Source organism: Misgurnus anguillicaudatus, chromosome 9, assembly GCF_027580225.2.
Source record: "Misgurnus anguillicaudatus chromosome 9, ASM2758022v2, whole genome shotgun sequence".
NCBI lineage: Eukaryota > Metazoa > Chordata > Actinopteri > Cypriniformes > Cobitidae > Misgurnus > Misgurnus anguillicaudatus.
The window spans coordinates 31738567-31751779 of NC_073345.2; the positions used below are offsets into that span (position 1 = coordinate 31738567).

Genomic DNA, 13213 nt, shown 5'->3' on the forward strand with positions numbered 1-13213 from the left:
TCTTTAAAAAACTTTATTAAAAGAACCGCGTGTGAATTTTACAACACTGAACACTTCAAGAAATTAAAACTTAAAACATAGCAGAATATGTACAAACATGTACAAAACAAAAAGAACATCTTTTGTTATAACTATTATAATATTTAAAATAAATACACTTTATATAACATTCTTTGAAACACAAGAACTTCCTTTTGTTTGATTTTCCTGCTTCAGTTTATCTGTAATAATAATAAAAAACATTTAGTGTTACACCACAGTAGTGTTATACAAATTTCAGCGTTCAACCGTGTTGAAAAGACCAATGCTCCACTAGGTTTCCTAACTAACTTAACCAACTTTGTCAATCACTAAAACCACCTTGCTAGTTGACCTCTATTTGTATTGATGATGAGCACTGCTGGTCAATCAAGATAAACAGCACAGATTGATCAGACCAAGTTTGGCAATTCACATTTGTGTAAGCTGGTCTTTTCAGCAAGAAAATCAACTTTTCACAAAGCAGGTGAAATTAAAAGCATATAGAAAGAGCAGGAACCTCAGTTACCTGTGTGCATGGAGACAGGTGTATTTACCTGGGCACACTGACCACAAACTGTAACCTCCGTTTGACCGATGTACTACACTGCACGAATACACAGACACACCCAAACACAATAGGTTTGAATGTATTGGTAAGGTACATACATAACATATAGACTTCCAGTTTTTAAACCAGGTAAATAATTCTGTTTTCCATATCTTCTAACAATGTCCCTACCCAAAGCACTTTTATAACAATCTTTGCTTTTTGTTTATTTAAAAAATGTGGTATAACCATACCATACAACTTTACCATGTCATCTGTATATTATATCCATGTAATATTGGTGCATATAGTGTGTGTACACCACCTAATGCTGACAACAGTCCTTGTATGTACCTGTAACTGTTTTTGAACCTGAAAACGTCTGCTTTGAAACTTCAGCCTCCTCTCCTCTGTATTAAGGGCAATGTATGGACTCGGTAAAATCCCTGGATCTATACAGGTTGACCAAATCCTGGTGTAAACAAAAGAAAAACAGCATTATGTGTGCCTGCGTACACATAATGTGTGCTTTTTAGGTTAAATATTTTTAGTTATTTAATACAATAAAAAAAATCAATGTCATTTCTTAAAAAATTATATGGTTTCAAATTTGCATGTAATATTTATGCAAAAAGTAAGAATGCAACAGTGACCTCTACAACACTGATAAAGTATAACACATCATATGGATATAAGTTTATACAAGTTTTAAGAAAACCTTTTGGGAGTACAAATCTAAAGGACAGAAAACATTTGGGGTGGTTTCCAGTACAGGGTTTAGATTAAGCCAAGACTAGGCCTTAGTTACTCTATGACATTTATGACGCATTTACAAACATACCTTTTCCTGGTGTGCATCTTGAGACAGAACAATGTCATTGATATATTTTAAGTCATGTCTGTGCTGTTTTCAGTCACCTCAAATATGCATTTTAGTCTGGGACTAGACTTAAGCCCTGTCTGGGAAACCGCCCCTAAAAATTTTTATTTAATCCTTGTCTTTATAGTTGGTTAAAAAGACAGGTTGGTAGTATATTTTTCATCTAAATCTGAAAGGGAACTGGTTACATGATAGATTATGATTGAACATCCAACCACACTCAGATCTGGCATCCGCTTCAGTTTCTCAGACATCTGTTAGAAAGGAAGCTCAAACGATGAAGATTAAAATCATTTACAAGAATTTATAGCCCTTTAAAGGGATAGTACACCCAAAAATGAAAATTCTTTCATCATTTACTCACTGTCGCATTGCCACAAACCCGTAAAAATTTCTTTGTTCTGATGAACACAAAGGAAGACGTTTTGAGGAATGTTTGTAACCAAACCAATCAGAAGCCACATTTATACTTCCATAACAAATACATTTATACAGGTTTGTAACAACATGAGAGCGAGCAAATCATGACAATTTGTTTATTTTTGGGTGAACTTTTCCTTTAACACGCACAAACAGCAAAGTAAGACTCATTTAGTCTGGCGTTTCAAAGTCAATTTTTTTATTATACATCTTAAGAGATACAGTTTGCGTTACTTTTCTCTGTGCAGAGCAGGGGACAAAAATCTTTCTTTTTTTGCAAAATAGTTATGAAAACTGGCAATGCCCAGCATAGTCAGCGTGAGTTTTAAACTTTTTTCACTTCTATAAACAAAAATAAATAACATTTTTCTCACATATGAAAAAGCAAACATGTAGCAACAAAAACAAGAAACAGGTGCAGAGAGAGAGAGAGAGAGAGAGAGCGAGAAAGTGAGAGAGAAACCGAGAGTGAGACTATAACTAATGTTTTTTGTATGCAAATATATCCACAGCGAGAAAATTTGACTTTTCAAGTTGATTTTGAAAGACATCAGTGGTACAAAAATAACTTGGTTGCACCAAGGAAAATGTACAAGATTATAAAGAACCCCCCTTCCCAAAAACTGAAAAATGGGAAAATGTATTGCATGGTAAGGAAGTATCTGATCGTTGTGATTTTATGGTAATAAAAACTTAAAGGATACCAATAATCACTACTAATGGTGTTTATAAATGGCTATGGTCATTCATGTTTTATATACAAAGTAAACAGAGCTGGCCTCATTCATGAAACACATGCAGAACAAATTTCTGTGCAAGCGGTCACACCAAACTAAACTCTTAAAAACAATTTACGCAAAAAATTGTTGTGCTTACGTTTCATAAATGAAGGCCTTTATATTATATTCAATGTTGCACTGAGAACAATTTTCTCATTTTGAAATCATCCAGGACCATTTTTCACACTACCAAAAGATTACTTTCAATGTTTTTCAAGACAAACCGGAAAACATCACAAAATATCTGACGTTAAGTTTAAACCATTATGTTTGGTGCACAGTTTCATTCTTTTTGCCTTCACATAATCGACCGTTCAGTCATTTATGATACGATTCGCAGGTCTCTTTTTTATATTTTGTCAAGCACAATAATCAATTTCTGTAAACTCACAAATAATATCTTTATATAAACGTACGATTTTTTGTTGCAATTCGTGTTTGACGTCTAGAATTGGACGATATCAAAACAACACGTCAAAAAGTCGTAAAGCAAAGTTCGTAAAGTTTCATTCCGCAGAAACGCTGCTGCTGTAGGAAAAATACAATGGAACGACAATAAAACAAAAGTATAATCTCTCTTTATGACATCATGTTGCTTTTAAATATATTTATAAATGTACAAACATACAAAAATGGATGTGGTACACGTCCCATGTGACGATCCCCTAAAACCTACAATCGGTACGAAGACCGAAATGCTGAAATAGGGATGAAACACAGCAAATGTACTGCAGTCTGTCAGGCTAATGCTAAAATGTAAAACTAACATTTGGGATGTACGGATGAGAATCTTGCAAATAGCAGATGGTCACAAAGTGGGTCCATAATTGTGCTCCACCCGATTTGCAAACCACTCACCAGCTCAATATTCATAGTGACAATTCATAAAGTTTTACATGGATACCTCAACTGATATGCATGTGTGTGTTTGGACAAAAGTACTCACTGATTGGGTTGATGCTGCTGTCTTTCTGCCCTCATCTTCTCATCTTTCCTGTCCTCATCTGACTCTACGTCTGTCTCATCTACACATTTCTCTTCCTCATCTTCCTTCATTTCCCCTTCCTGCTTTTTCTCATTCTTCCTATCATCTTCCACCCTTTGTTTTACTCCTAAACTCGATCTGGACTCATTGTGTGTGACCTGGTTTGTCTTGTGGGCAGTCTGGTCCCGTTGCACCTGGATGACACTGCCGCCCAGGTGGGGTGATGGCTGGTACAAGTGCGAGGTAATGGGGGTTTTATCAGTCAAGTATCTGTCTTTTTTGTCCTTTGTGTGATTATGTAAGTAGATCTCCTCTGTCCTGTCGCCAGGGGTTGTGGAGGTGAAGAGATCACCCGTTGTAGGCTTGTCAGTGGGAGGTTTTGTTTTGGAAGATGGCGATGGACACACAGACCTGATGACCTCGCTCAAAGGTATCCTAGGGGTCGGTCTTCTCTGAAGTTCATTGCAGTCGGTTGAGGGACGTTTCTTTAGCTCATTTATACAGGGCGTCATCAGAAACAAGTTCTGGTGATGACGACCCGAAGGCCGGGGCGTATTTGAGCTCATAGAGGGTGACGTAAGATAATTATGACTTACTGGAGTGCCTTTACCGGTCAAGCCGTCTTTTCCTTTTTGAGAGCTGCCATTCCTTGGATCTCTTGTGGTGGAGATCTCAGTTTTTTCATTTTCAGTTTTTATAAAACCCATTATGCAAGACCTGCCTGGCGTTAGGACTGGTCCCTTATCGGCTTCTGCACACGAGTCCGTTTGTCTTTGAGCAAACGAAGGCACGCCTGCGGATTTCATGTCCGCTTGGGTTTCGTTATTTTGAAGTCTACCAGAGGTGGAAGTTTCGATGGGAATCTGTTCATGCTCCGATTTAACATCACGCTCTGTAGCTATTGACAGGATTTCTTCAGCACCTTCTTCCTGCTTGACGTTCACAGTTGCAGGTGTGGCCACTTTGGCCCTCTCGGCTAAAAATCTCCTGATTTCTTGCTCAATGCTGTCATCGCTGTCAACATCGCTGTCGTCTTCATCTGCATGTTGAATGGACGAGGGTAAGACACTTTCTTGATCATTTCCCGTTACCCTATCTGTGTTTTTTGCTTCTGATCTGCTCTTAACAGATTTGCTTTTAGTTTGGACATTCGGTGTACCCACTTTTAAAACAGTAGGTTTGACAGTCTTAGCCGGTGGGATGGTTTTCTGCTCTGTGATAGGTTTGTGTTTTTTTAGAGTATCCAAAGTGAATGTCTCTGAAGGTCTGAGACCTTTTCTTGCCTTCATGTCCCTCACCTTCTTTTTAACCTTTTTCTTCGTTTTGAGCAAATCTTTAATAGCAGCATCAAGATCCTCGTCGCTGTCCAATGAGCTGCTTTTGTCGCTACTGTCATATCTCTCTGAGCCAATCCGCATAGCATTGGGTGGACTGGACACACTGCAACTTTTATCCTTGGGTACGGTATCCTCTGAAACCTTACGAGAGTTTTGGTTCGGTTTGTTGTTTTTTACACTGCATGGATGTGATGTCACACTTGGAGGACCAGGAAGCTCAGGGAGTGAAATCTGCAATGTGGTGGATTCACTATGGGCCAAAGTTGTCCTGGATGGCTCCTCTTTAACGTCCCCATCTGTGACCTGTTTGCTTTGCTCCTCTTTAATTTTGCGCTTCCTTGATAATGAGAGCCTGATTGCTTTACTTGGCTGGGTTTCCTTCGTCTTTTTCTTTGGCTCTTTGCCTGCTGCTGGATCTCCAGAACAAACTGAAGGCTCTTTATTCATCTGTGCTTTGAGCTCCAGAAATTTCCGGATCTCCTGTTCAATTCCTTCCTCGCTGTCGACGGAGCTGTCGTTGCTTCTGTCGTCGCACGGCGCGGCAGCAGGAAAGGTCTGAAGCACATCTCTGTTAGCGATGGTCAAGTTGGAATCGAAGACTTCAGGCATGACCGTCTTCGAGATGTCCAGAATGGCTTCAGCACACAGAAGCTCAGCAGTGTTTACATTCAAACTGGAGTGAATCTGATGCTCCTGCGTGTCGGTAGGGGGCGCAGTACAGTCTTTAGAGTCCTGGGACGAGCAGTCGTTTATAAATTGGTTTACGGACAACGCGGCAGGGAGATCAGATTTGGTAGTTGTCAGTTTTTTCTTATTGTTCTTCTTGGATAGCGTTTTGACAGGTTGAGTGTTCGTGCATTCAGGAGATACGACAGCTGGTTTGCTACGTTGCGCAGGCACATGTTGGGGAGGTGTCAGAAGACATTTCATCGTTTTATGTTTTTCTTCCTGGAAGAGACGTATGGCTTCTTCAATACCTTCATCGCTACTGGAATCAGAGTCTTTTGTTTGTTGAGAAGATTTTGTTTCTTTCTCATCTTCCTCTTTTACTTTTTTCTCCTGCTGGAATTTCTGGATCTCCTGTTCAATTCCATCATCGCTGCTGGAATCAGGCCATTCGTCTTCCTCCTTTATAATGAGACGGGGTGGAGATCTGTCCATCTCTGAAGATGAAGACGATCCTTTTTTTGTTCTGGACAGGATAGGACTCTTCACAGGCAATCCTGTACTCACATCTGCTTTCTTAAAGGGATTTTCTTTGCTTAGCTTTTTCTTTTTGACTTTCTTCTTCAAGGGTTGCGTTTCAGTTGAGGCTCTCTGAATATGATTGCTAGCAGTTAGCACTTTACCACCGCTGGAATGTGTGTGTTGCTTAGCCACTTCCGACGCATTCGGTTCCCTCCGCGGAAGTTTGGCCGCTGGGGACGGACTTGTCACCAGATCCCCTTTGCGCTTGTGGTCCACTCTCTCCTTCAAATACTCCTGAATGGCTTCCTCAATGCCCCTGTCCACAGAATCGTCACTGTCCGAATCTTCTCCAGTATCAGACACAACAGTCTGACGCTTAGCATCTATTCGCTGGGATCTGTCCGCAAGCCATGCTTGACCCTTGTTGCCAGCCTCGTGGCTGGAGTGAGCAGCCTTTTCGTTCGGGACGTTGTCGCTCATGTCCGAAGACTGGGTGCAGTGGAGGCTTTCGATGATCATCTGGATCTTCTGTGGGATAGGGGTGCCACTAACAGAGGCAAGGTCGCTGTCGGAGGCACTGTCATTGAAAAAGAGAGGCAGGCTGCAGCCCTTACTGGATCTCCATTCTGAGTGTATAGCCACAGCCGGAGGAACCGTCTTCAGGAACATTCTAGAAGATCGGAATTGAAGGGATGTAGGTGCATGGAGATGCTCCACTGGCGTTCACATTCTGAAAATGAAGAAAACAGAATTACTAAGTGTTAAAGTGTATTACATTCATTTAAAATGCTTATTCAGGGATTAGCAGAGTGATTAACACATCCCATTCATACTAAAGAGGTTGAATTCTTAAAATACATTGGACACCAAAGTACTTGCTTTCAACCAAGTAGAATGTGGCACAATTTTCTTTACACATCCATAAAATCCAACTGGGGCCATTTAAATACGTAGAAATAAATCATATATCTGATGATTTATATATCTGAGGTACCTGATGTACTAGTGTCCCTGTGCTTTAGTTTAAAGCTTTATTTTTGAGCTACTATACCCAAGTTCCCACATAATACCTACCTACTATTCCCAATTCTAACACATTTAGCCATCAGGATGGCTTTTCTCAATCATTTGCTGCTATGGTATGAGATTAAGAACAGTAAAATAATGACTTATTACTAGAACTACAACTAATTGATAAAATCAATAAATCTTTAATAAAATTTGTTGTGTGAATTGGGCTACTACTTTTAAACAGTTTCAGCAAGTTGATGTTTTTCTGCGGGTAAGAGATGGAAGGTTTTAATTCATTAGTTGGTATTTGGGCTGTGAATATACACTCTAAAAACAAACGGTGCTATATAGCACCAAAAGTGGTTCTTTGCTCGTAATCATAGAAGAACCGTTTTTAGTGCCATATAGCACCGGTGAAGCACCGGTGAAGCACCTGTGTAGAACCATATAGTGCTATGTAGAACCAAATGTGGTGCTATAGTGGTGCTATATGGCACCTATATGGTTCTACACAGGTGCTTCACCGGTGCTTCACCGGTGCTATATGGCACTAAAAATGGTTCTTCTATGGTTACGATTCAAATCAACAGTTTTGGTGCTATATAGCACCGTTTGTTTTTTTAGAGTGTAGTCATTTGGATACGTTTGGGTTAATTTTAAATGGCCATTGGGCTGGTTTTGTTACACAGATCTGGCAACCCTTACAGGACAATCACGAAAGCAAAAGTTCAAACGAACGCTGGTTAATAAAGGTTTAATTTCGTCCTTTAACATAAGTTTGTATTTGTATAATTGTTGTTGGGCTTTTATAAAAATATTAATAAACCACAAACTAAGCATCTGTTTTAAAGTAAGGGGGAAATCAAGGTTTTTTATTACGAAACAACGCATGTATATCACTTTCATATCATATTTATTTTGTTAATAACGAATAATGTTAATTCTCATCAAAGTCTAAAGTTGAAAATTAAAATGAGTTGATTAATCTGTGGCAAAATTTTCTCACCAGCACATTCCTGAAGAATTTAAAGTTGTTTAACAGTTTAAAAACTGCAAAAAAATTATTTAAGTCTTAAAATATCAAAATCAAAAAGATTATATTAGTAAATCTATGTAGTAGTGTGGCTTTTGCAATTGGAAAGTACACTTCTACACATGAATACCCAAATTTGGTGCTTGATTTAGCTATAAAAAAGTGAAACATCGAACTTATTAATATTATGTTTTTATTCTATTAGTCTTTTAATAAAAAAATAATAATAATAGCCCGATTAATTGATTAAGAAAATAATTGTTAGTTGCAACTAGGGATGCATGGCGAATAATCACGATTAATCTATAGCAAAATAACTGTTTTTGTTTGAATCATATATGTGTGTGTGTGTGTGTGTGTGAACTGTGTGTAATAGTTAGGGCTGCATAATGATTAATCACGATTAATCGCTTGCAGAATAAAAGTTTTGTTTACATCATATATTTGTGTACTGTGTATAATAATTATGTATATGTAAATACACACATATGCATGTAAATTATAAAAATATATATATATATATTTATATATAAAGCAGGGCTCCAGACTGCTACCAAATGGTTGCATTTTGCCACCAAAATTTGAGAGTGTGCCACTGAATTTTACATCCAGTTGCACGTGTGAACAGTAAATTTGACCTTTTTTGTGATGTAACACTGAATTTGAAACAGCACATTGTACTTTCTGCATCTATCATCAAAGTATTTATTAGTAATACCGTGGAAATTAGTAGAAATGTGAATAATTGGTTAGCATGTTGATTTACGGTGTGTGCCCCTAAATTTTCTGGTTGTGCCCCTAAAATTTTCAGCTGTGCTCCTAGAGAAAAAAGTTAGTCTGGAGCCCTGTTATTAAGTATTTATATATAATATAAATGTGCAAATGTATATACACATGTAAACATTTTTTAAATATATACATGCATGCATGTATGTATGTATGTGTGTGTGTGTTTATTTATATACACATAATAGGGATGGGCAATATAAACGATATGCAATATAAACGATAGAAAATTGGCATACGATAGAGATTTTAAATCTTTTGCACTATCGCGATAATGCTTGTTGATGACACAATCTACCCGCGAACTTTAGAGCCACGAGCTGCAGCCGAATAAACATGGATGAAAGCGTCAGCGAAACAGAGGAACTCGTAAAAAAGACAGATGCAACATCTATTTTTTGGATTTAAGCCATAAGTTACATAAGTTAAAATGCTGCTCCACACGCGAAAATGGCATTATGGTCTAGTAATTGTGAAACATGCAGTATATATATTCAGTATAGTCCCCACAAGCATTTAAAGTGTTTAGTGTTATAAAAATAATTAACTGTGTTTTTTAGCAGATAGACCTTGTCGGCTTTATCATTTTAAAAGTAGATCACCACACAAAAAAGTCTGGACACCCCTGCTGTAGAGTGTGCCAGGCAAAAGTTCCAGCTAAGAGAGGTAACAAGACTAATCTGGCCATAACGGTTTACTTTTACTCAGGGTCCGAAATTAACACCCGCCAAGCGCCAAATGCGGGTAGATTTTCCGTTTGGCGACTAAATTCAAAAGGCTACCCGCCACACTGGCGGGAGATTTTCATACCAAAATAATAATGCAACATAATGTGTTTGCCAGTAACTAATCTGGGAACGAGGTGAGCAGCCACTGAACGTCTCTACGCTCCAAGTCTCACACTAGAGACGGTCTGTTTCTAGCTAGTACTGCAGGTAACTTGCGGTCTGCAACTATCTGCTGCATATTAGCTATCAAAATGCATCCCCGCCCTGCCCGTCGGGCTATCTTGACTTATAGGGAGGAAACAATATATTTAAATGCTTATGCATTCTTTCACAGATTTGGATGGGTAATAATGGTGTATGAAATTCAGGCATTTGGGTATGTAAATTACGTTTGAGCGCACGCTCGAGTTTTACTTTCACTTTCGCGATCGCGCGAAAAGACGCAGTACAAGAAGCAATCCGTCATGATTTGTCATGAATTTGTTGGGCAAATCCTCCAACTTCGTCCCGTCAGTCATTACTATCCTCACGTAAGAAAATTAAATCTCTCGCAGCAAGCTTTAAAGTATAGATTGTACGGGCAGTGAAGAGAGTGACTTTGTGCAGAATCTCTCTTAAAGCGACAGTAACCCCTGTTTTTCTGATCGAAAAAATGATCCAATCTGTAACTGGATGATCCAAACTGTGAGTTTTGTGACCCACTAAACCACTTTTAAATGGTGAGTATATCTGGTGTGGGGATGAGCAGGAAAAGTTGGTTTACATGGAAATCCAGTCTTTTTGTTTGTTAAAAAAACAACAGCATCCAAACAACAACAAGAATAGCAGATTAAACATTGTGGTTAGATGCCCTATTGGCTTTGTATTGGCAAAATCTGGCCTGTGGTAAAACTAATTGAATAAGCCTGTGCTTTGCCCACAAAGTCAAGTGGCATTTTCTTATCTGTGACTTCAGTTAATATTTCAGATTCAGAATCTGAAGTTTATAGATATTTCACTTCGGTTAGAAGAAAAATTTGTACTGATGATTGATATGTACTGAAATTTGATATGTGTTATTTGTGTTTTGATAGATGTTTTGTCTTAATATTCTACATTAAAAGTAATGTATTTTTTATTCGGGCTACTTGCATTCATTTCGGGCTACCAAAAACTGAAGAGTGTCTGCCCGAAGGGCTACCAGGGATTTAGAAATTTTGCGAGCCCTGCAATGAATACAGCAAATTAAATTAATGTACATGTGACAAAAAAATACTGTTTATTATTCTGGACGGTAAAAAATGTGTTTGGCTGGTGGATTTTTTCATCTACCAGTCCCCGTGGCAGGTGAGCCAAAAAGTTAATTTCGGACCCTGCTTTTACTTACTTTTTTAGCAGTTTGGCTTTTGTAAGGGTCTATATAACCTGTTCTGAAACGAGTCTATTGAAATTATTATATTGCAATACATATCGCTATCGCAAGAGGCTGCAATGTATAACGCAATATGGATTTTAGGCCATATCGCCCATCCCTAACACATAATTATTATACACAGTACACAAACATATATGATGTAAACAAAAACTTTTATTCAGCAAACGATTAATCGTGATTAATCGTTATGCAGCCCTAAGCCCTAGTGTCTATATATCAGTCTCCTGGTAGTATGAAAAATATTAATACATCTACTGCAGTGTTTTTCAAAACACATTTTTTGTCAAATTAATGATTATTAATGGAAATGTGTTGGGTTGTCACTTAAAATGATAAGTATGACAACCACTGCAGTAGAAGCCCACAGCAGATCCCAGTTATGGGGGCCATTTCCTTTCTACACTCTTAGAAATAACGAGTTCATATGTGTAAGATTGTAATTTACACTGTACATTGTAATAACACAGAGCCAAAAATATATATATATATATACATATTTTTTCATATTTAGTGCTAATCAACATCAACTAAAAACTATTGTAGACATTGAGCATGAACAGGTGATTAGTGACGTACAATGCGACGCTTTAAACCCGCCAATATCTGTTTGTTATGACTGTAGAAAAATGGCCACGAAAATCAGCGTTGTATGCTGCCAATCGTTGCATTGTAGCCTACATCGGAATCCTCGTCGATTTAGGAGTTTGCAGTACTCATAAATAACGCGACAGTTTCCAAAACAACCTCAATATGCTAACTTAATCGCATTTCTGAAACGTTCTGCATTATTTCCAAAGGGTGTACGTAAATGCAACGTTGCTCGGGAAATGAAGTAAACGAGGCCCCCTCAGCAATTCACCCGCCTGCCTCACAGCAGCCTCATCTCTTCAGACAATAAACTCCACTAAAATGTTACAAAATAACTCCGGCCGTTCTGACTTCACAATGAAACTTCCTCCAATATGATTCATTTGATCTCTGTGAAGTTCGGTGTAGCGTTTTGTGCTCTTCCAATCTGTGTCGGAGTTTCGCGCGAGGCTGCCGTCTCACCAGCGCGCTGCTCGCGGCTCTGCCTGCACTCGCGGCCGGGGAGCGGAGCTAAGAGACACCGTAGAAGAACCGGCGTCTTCCGCCCGCCTGCCGGTCGGCCAGAGCGGCCACGGTCTATACGGTCATAAACACATCAATTTAGTGTCAAACGAGTGGTTGTTATGGAAAAGTTTGGAGGTCTGGTGTTAAATTGGACTCCTTATCAAAGAAACCCCTCATATGCGGCTAAGAAACGGGTGGATGAAGCGTAAAGTTCGCCATGCGATGGATGCGGCGGTACGCTCCCGGGCCCTCGTCACTTCTCGCCGGTTCATTTTGTTAAAGCCTCTTTGTATTGTGTCTACACAGAAAAACATCACAGAACTAACAACCCGCTGCACACACGCGACATGTTATGGTAAAGCTCACCTTACGACTGAATGAAGACTGGATAAGTTTATCTTCCAGGCTGTTACACATCCACCTTTTGTAATTCTTAAATTTTTTGGAGTGTTCGAGACGAGAACGAGCACGCGCAGCGTCTCGTGCACCCCCTTTCGAATTACCTTTGGAAATCATTTAAAGACACAGTAGTACAGAAAGATGTTGTTACATTTATTAAACCAATGTTACTATAGGATGCTGTTCGTCATTGTGTGCACCGAGTTATTATTAATATATTATGTGTTATGTGAAATAGCTTGTCATGGCTAAATTATAAACAATTCTTCGTATAAAATTACCAACATTTTCCAGATTCCTCAAGACGTGTGTAAACTTAAAGGGATAGTTCATCCAAAATTTAAAACTTTAAACAGTATTTATTCACCACAGTTGTCTGTTATTGTTCTTCAGAACCCAACACAGATTTAAAAAGGTAATATTTTTTAAAAATTTAATTTTTCTTGTTTTATATATTTTAAAGGGATAGTTCACCCCAAAAAAATTGTCATCATTTTTTCATCCTCATGTTTTTCTAAACCTGGTGAATTTCTTTTATTTGATGAACATATTTTGATAAATGATGGTTAGCACACAGCTGATTGTAACCATTC

General features: G+C 38.5%; 1 protein-coding gene across 2 annotated transcripts; it reads right to left on the reverse strand.

The window, feature by feature from the left end:
- Positions 1–2: 2 nt before the first annotated feature.
- On the reverse strand, positions 3–12744 carry ppp1r26 (protein phosphatase 1, regulatory subunit 26). 2 transcript variants are annotated; one of them, XM_055179992.2, is made up of 5 exons: positions 12588–12744; positions 3594–6887; positions 923–1040; positions 576–625; positions 3–221 (listed from the first exon to the last, which is right to left on the reverse strand). In XM_055179992.2, exons 2-5 carry the CDS (start codon positions 6824–6826, stop codon positions 218–220), a joined length of 3405 nt encoding a protein of 1134 aa, XP_055035967.2. In that variant the 5' UTR covers positions 6827–6887; positions 12588–12744; the 3' UTR covers positions 3–217. The 2 variants fall into 2 exon arrangements, with proteins under 2 accessions (XP_055035967.2, XP_055035966.2); XM_055179991.2 differs by having other exon boundaries at positions 548–625.
- Positions 12745–13213: the final 469 nt, after the last annotated feature.

Excerpts from the sequence above, each read along its gene's own strand:
- ppp1r26 (XM_055179992.2), bottom strand. The coding sequence starts at position 6,826 with ATGTTCCTGAAGACGGTTCCTCCGGCTGTGGCTATACACTCAGAATGG. Across the intron at positions 1,041-3,593 it reads CAGCAGCATCAACCCAATCA|GATTTGGTCAACCTGTATAG; the intron begins GTGAGTACTTTT and ends TGTTTACACCAG. Across the intron at positions 626-922 it reads AGGTTCAAAAACAGTTACAG|TGTAGTACATCGGTCAAACG; the intron begins GTACATACAAGG and ends GTATTCGTGCAG.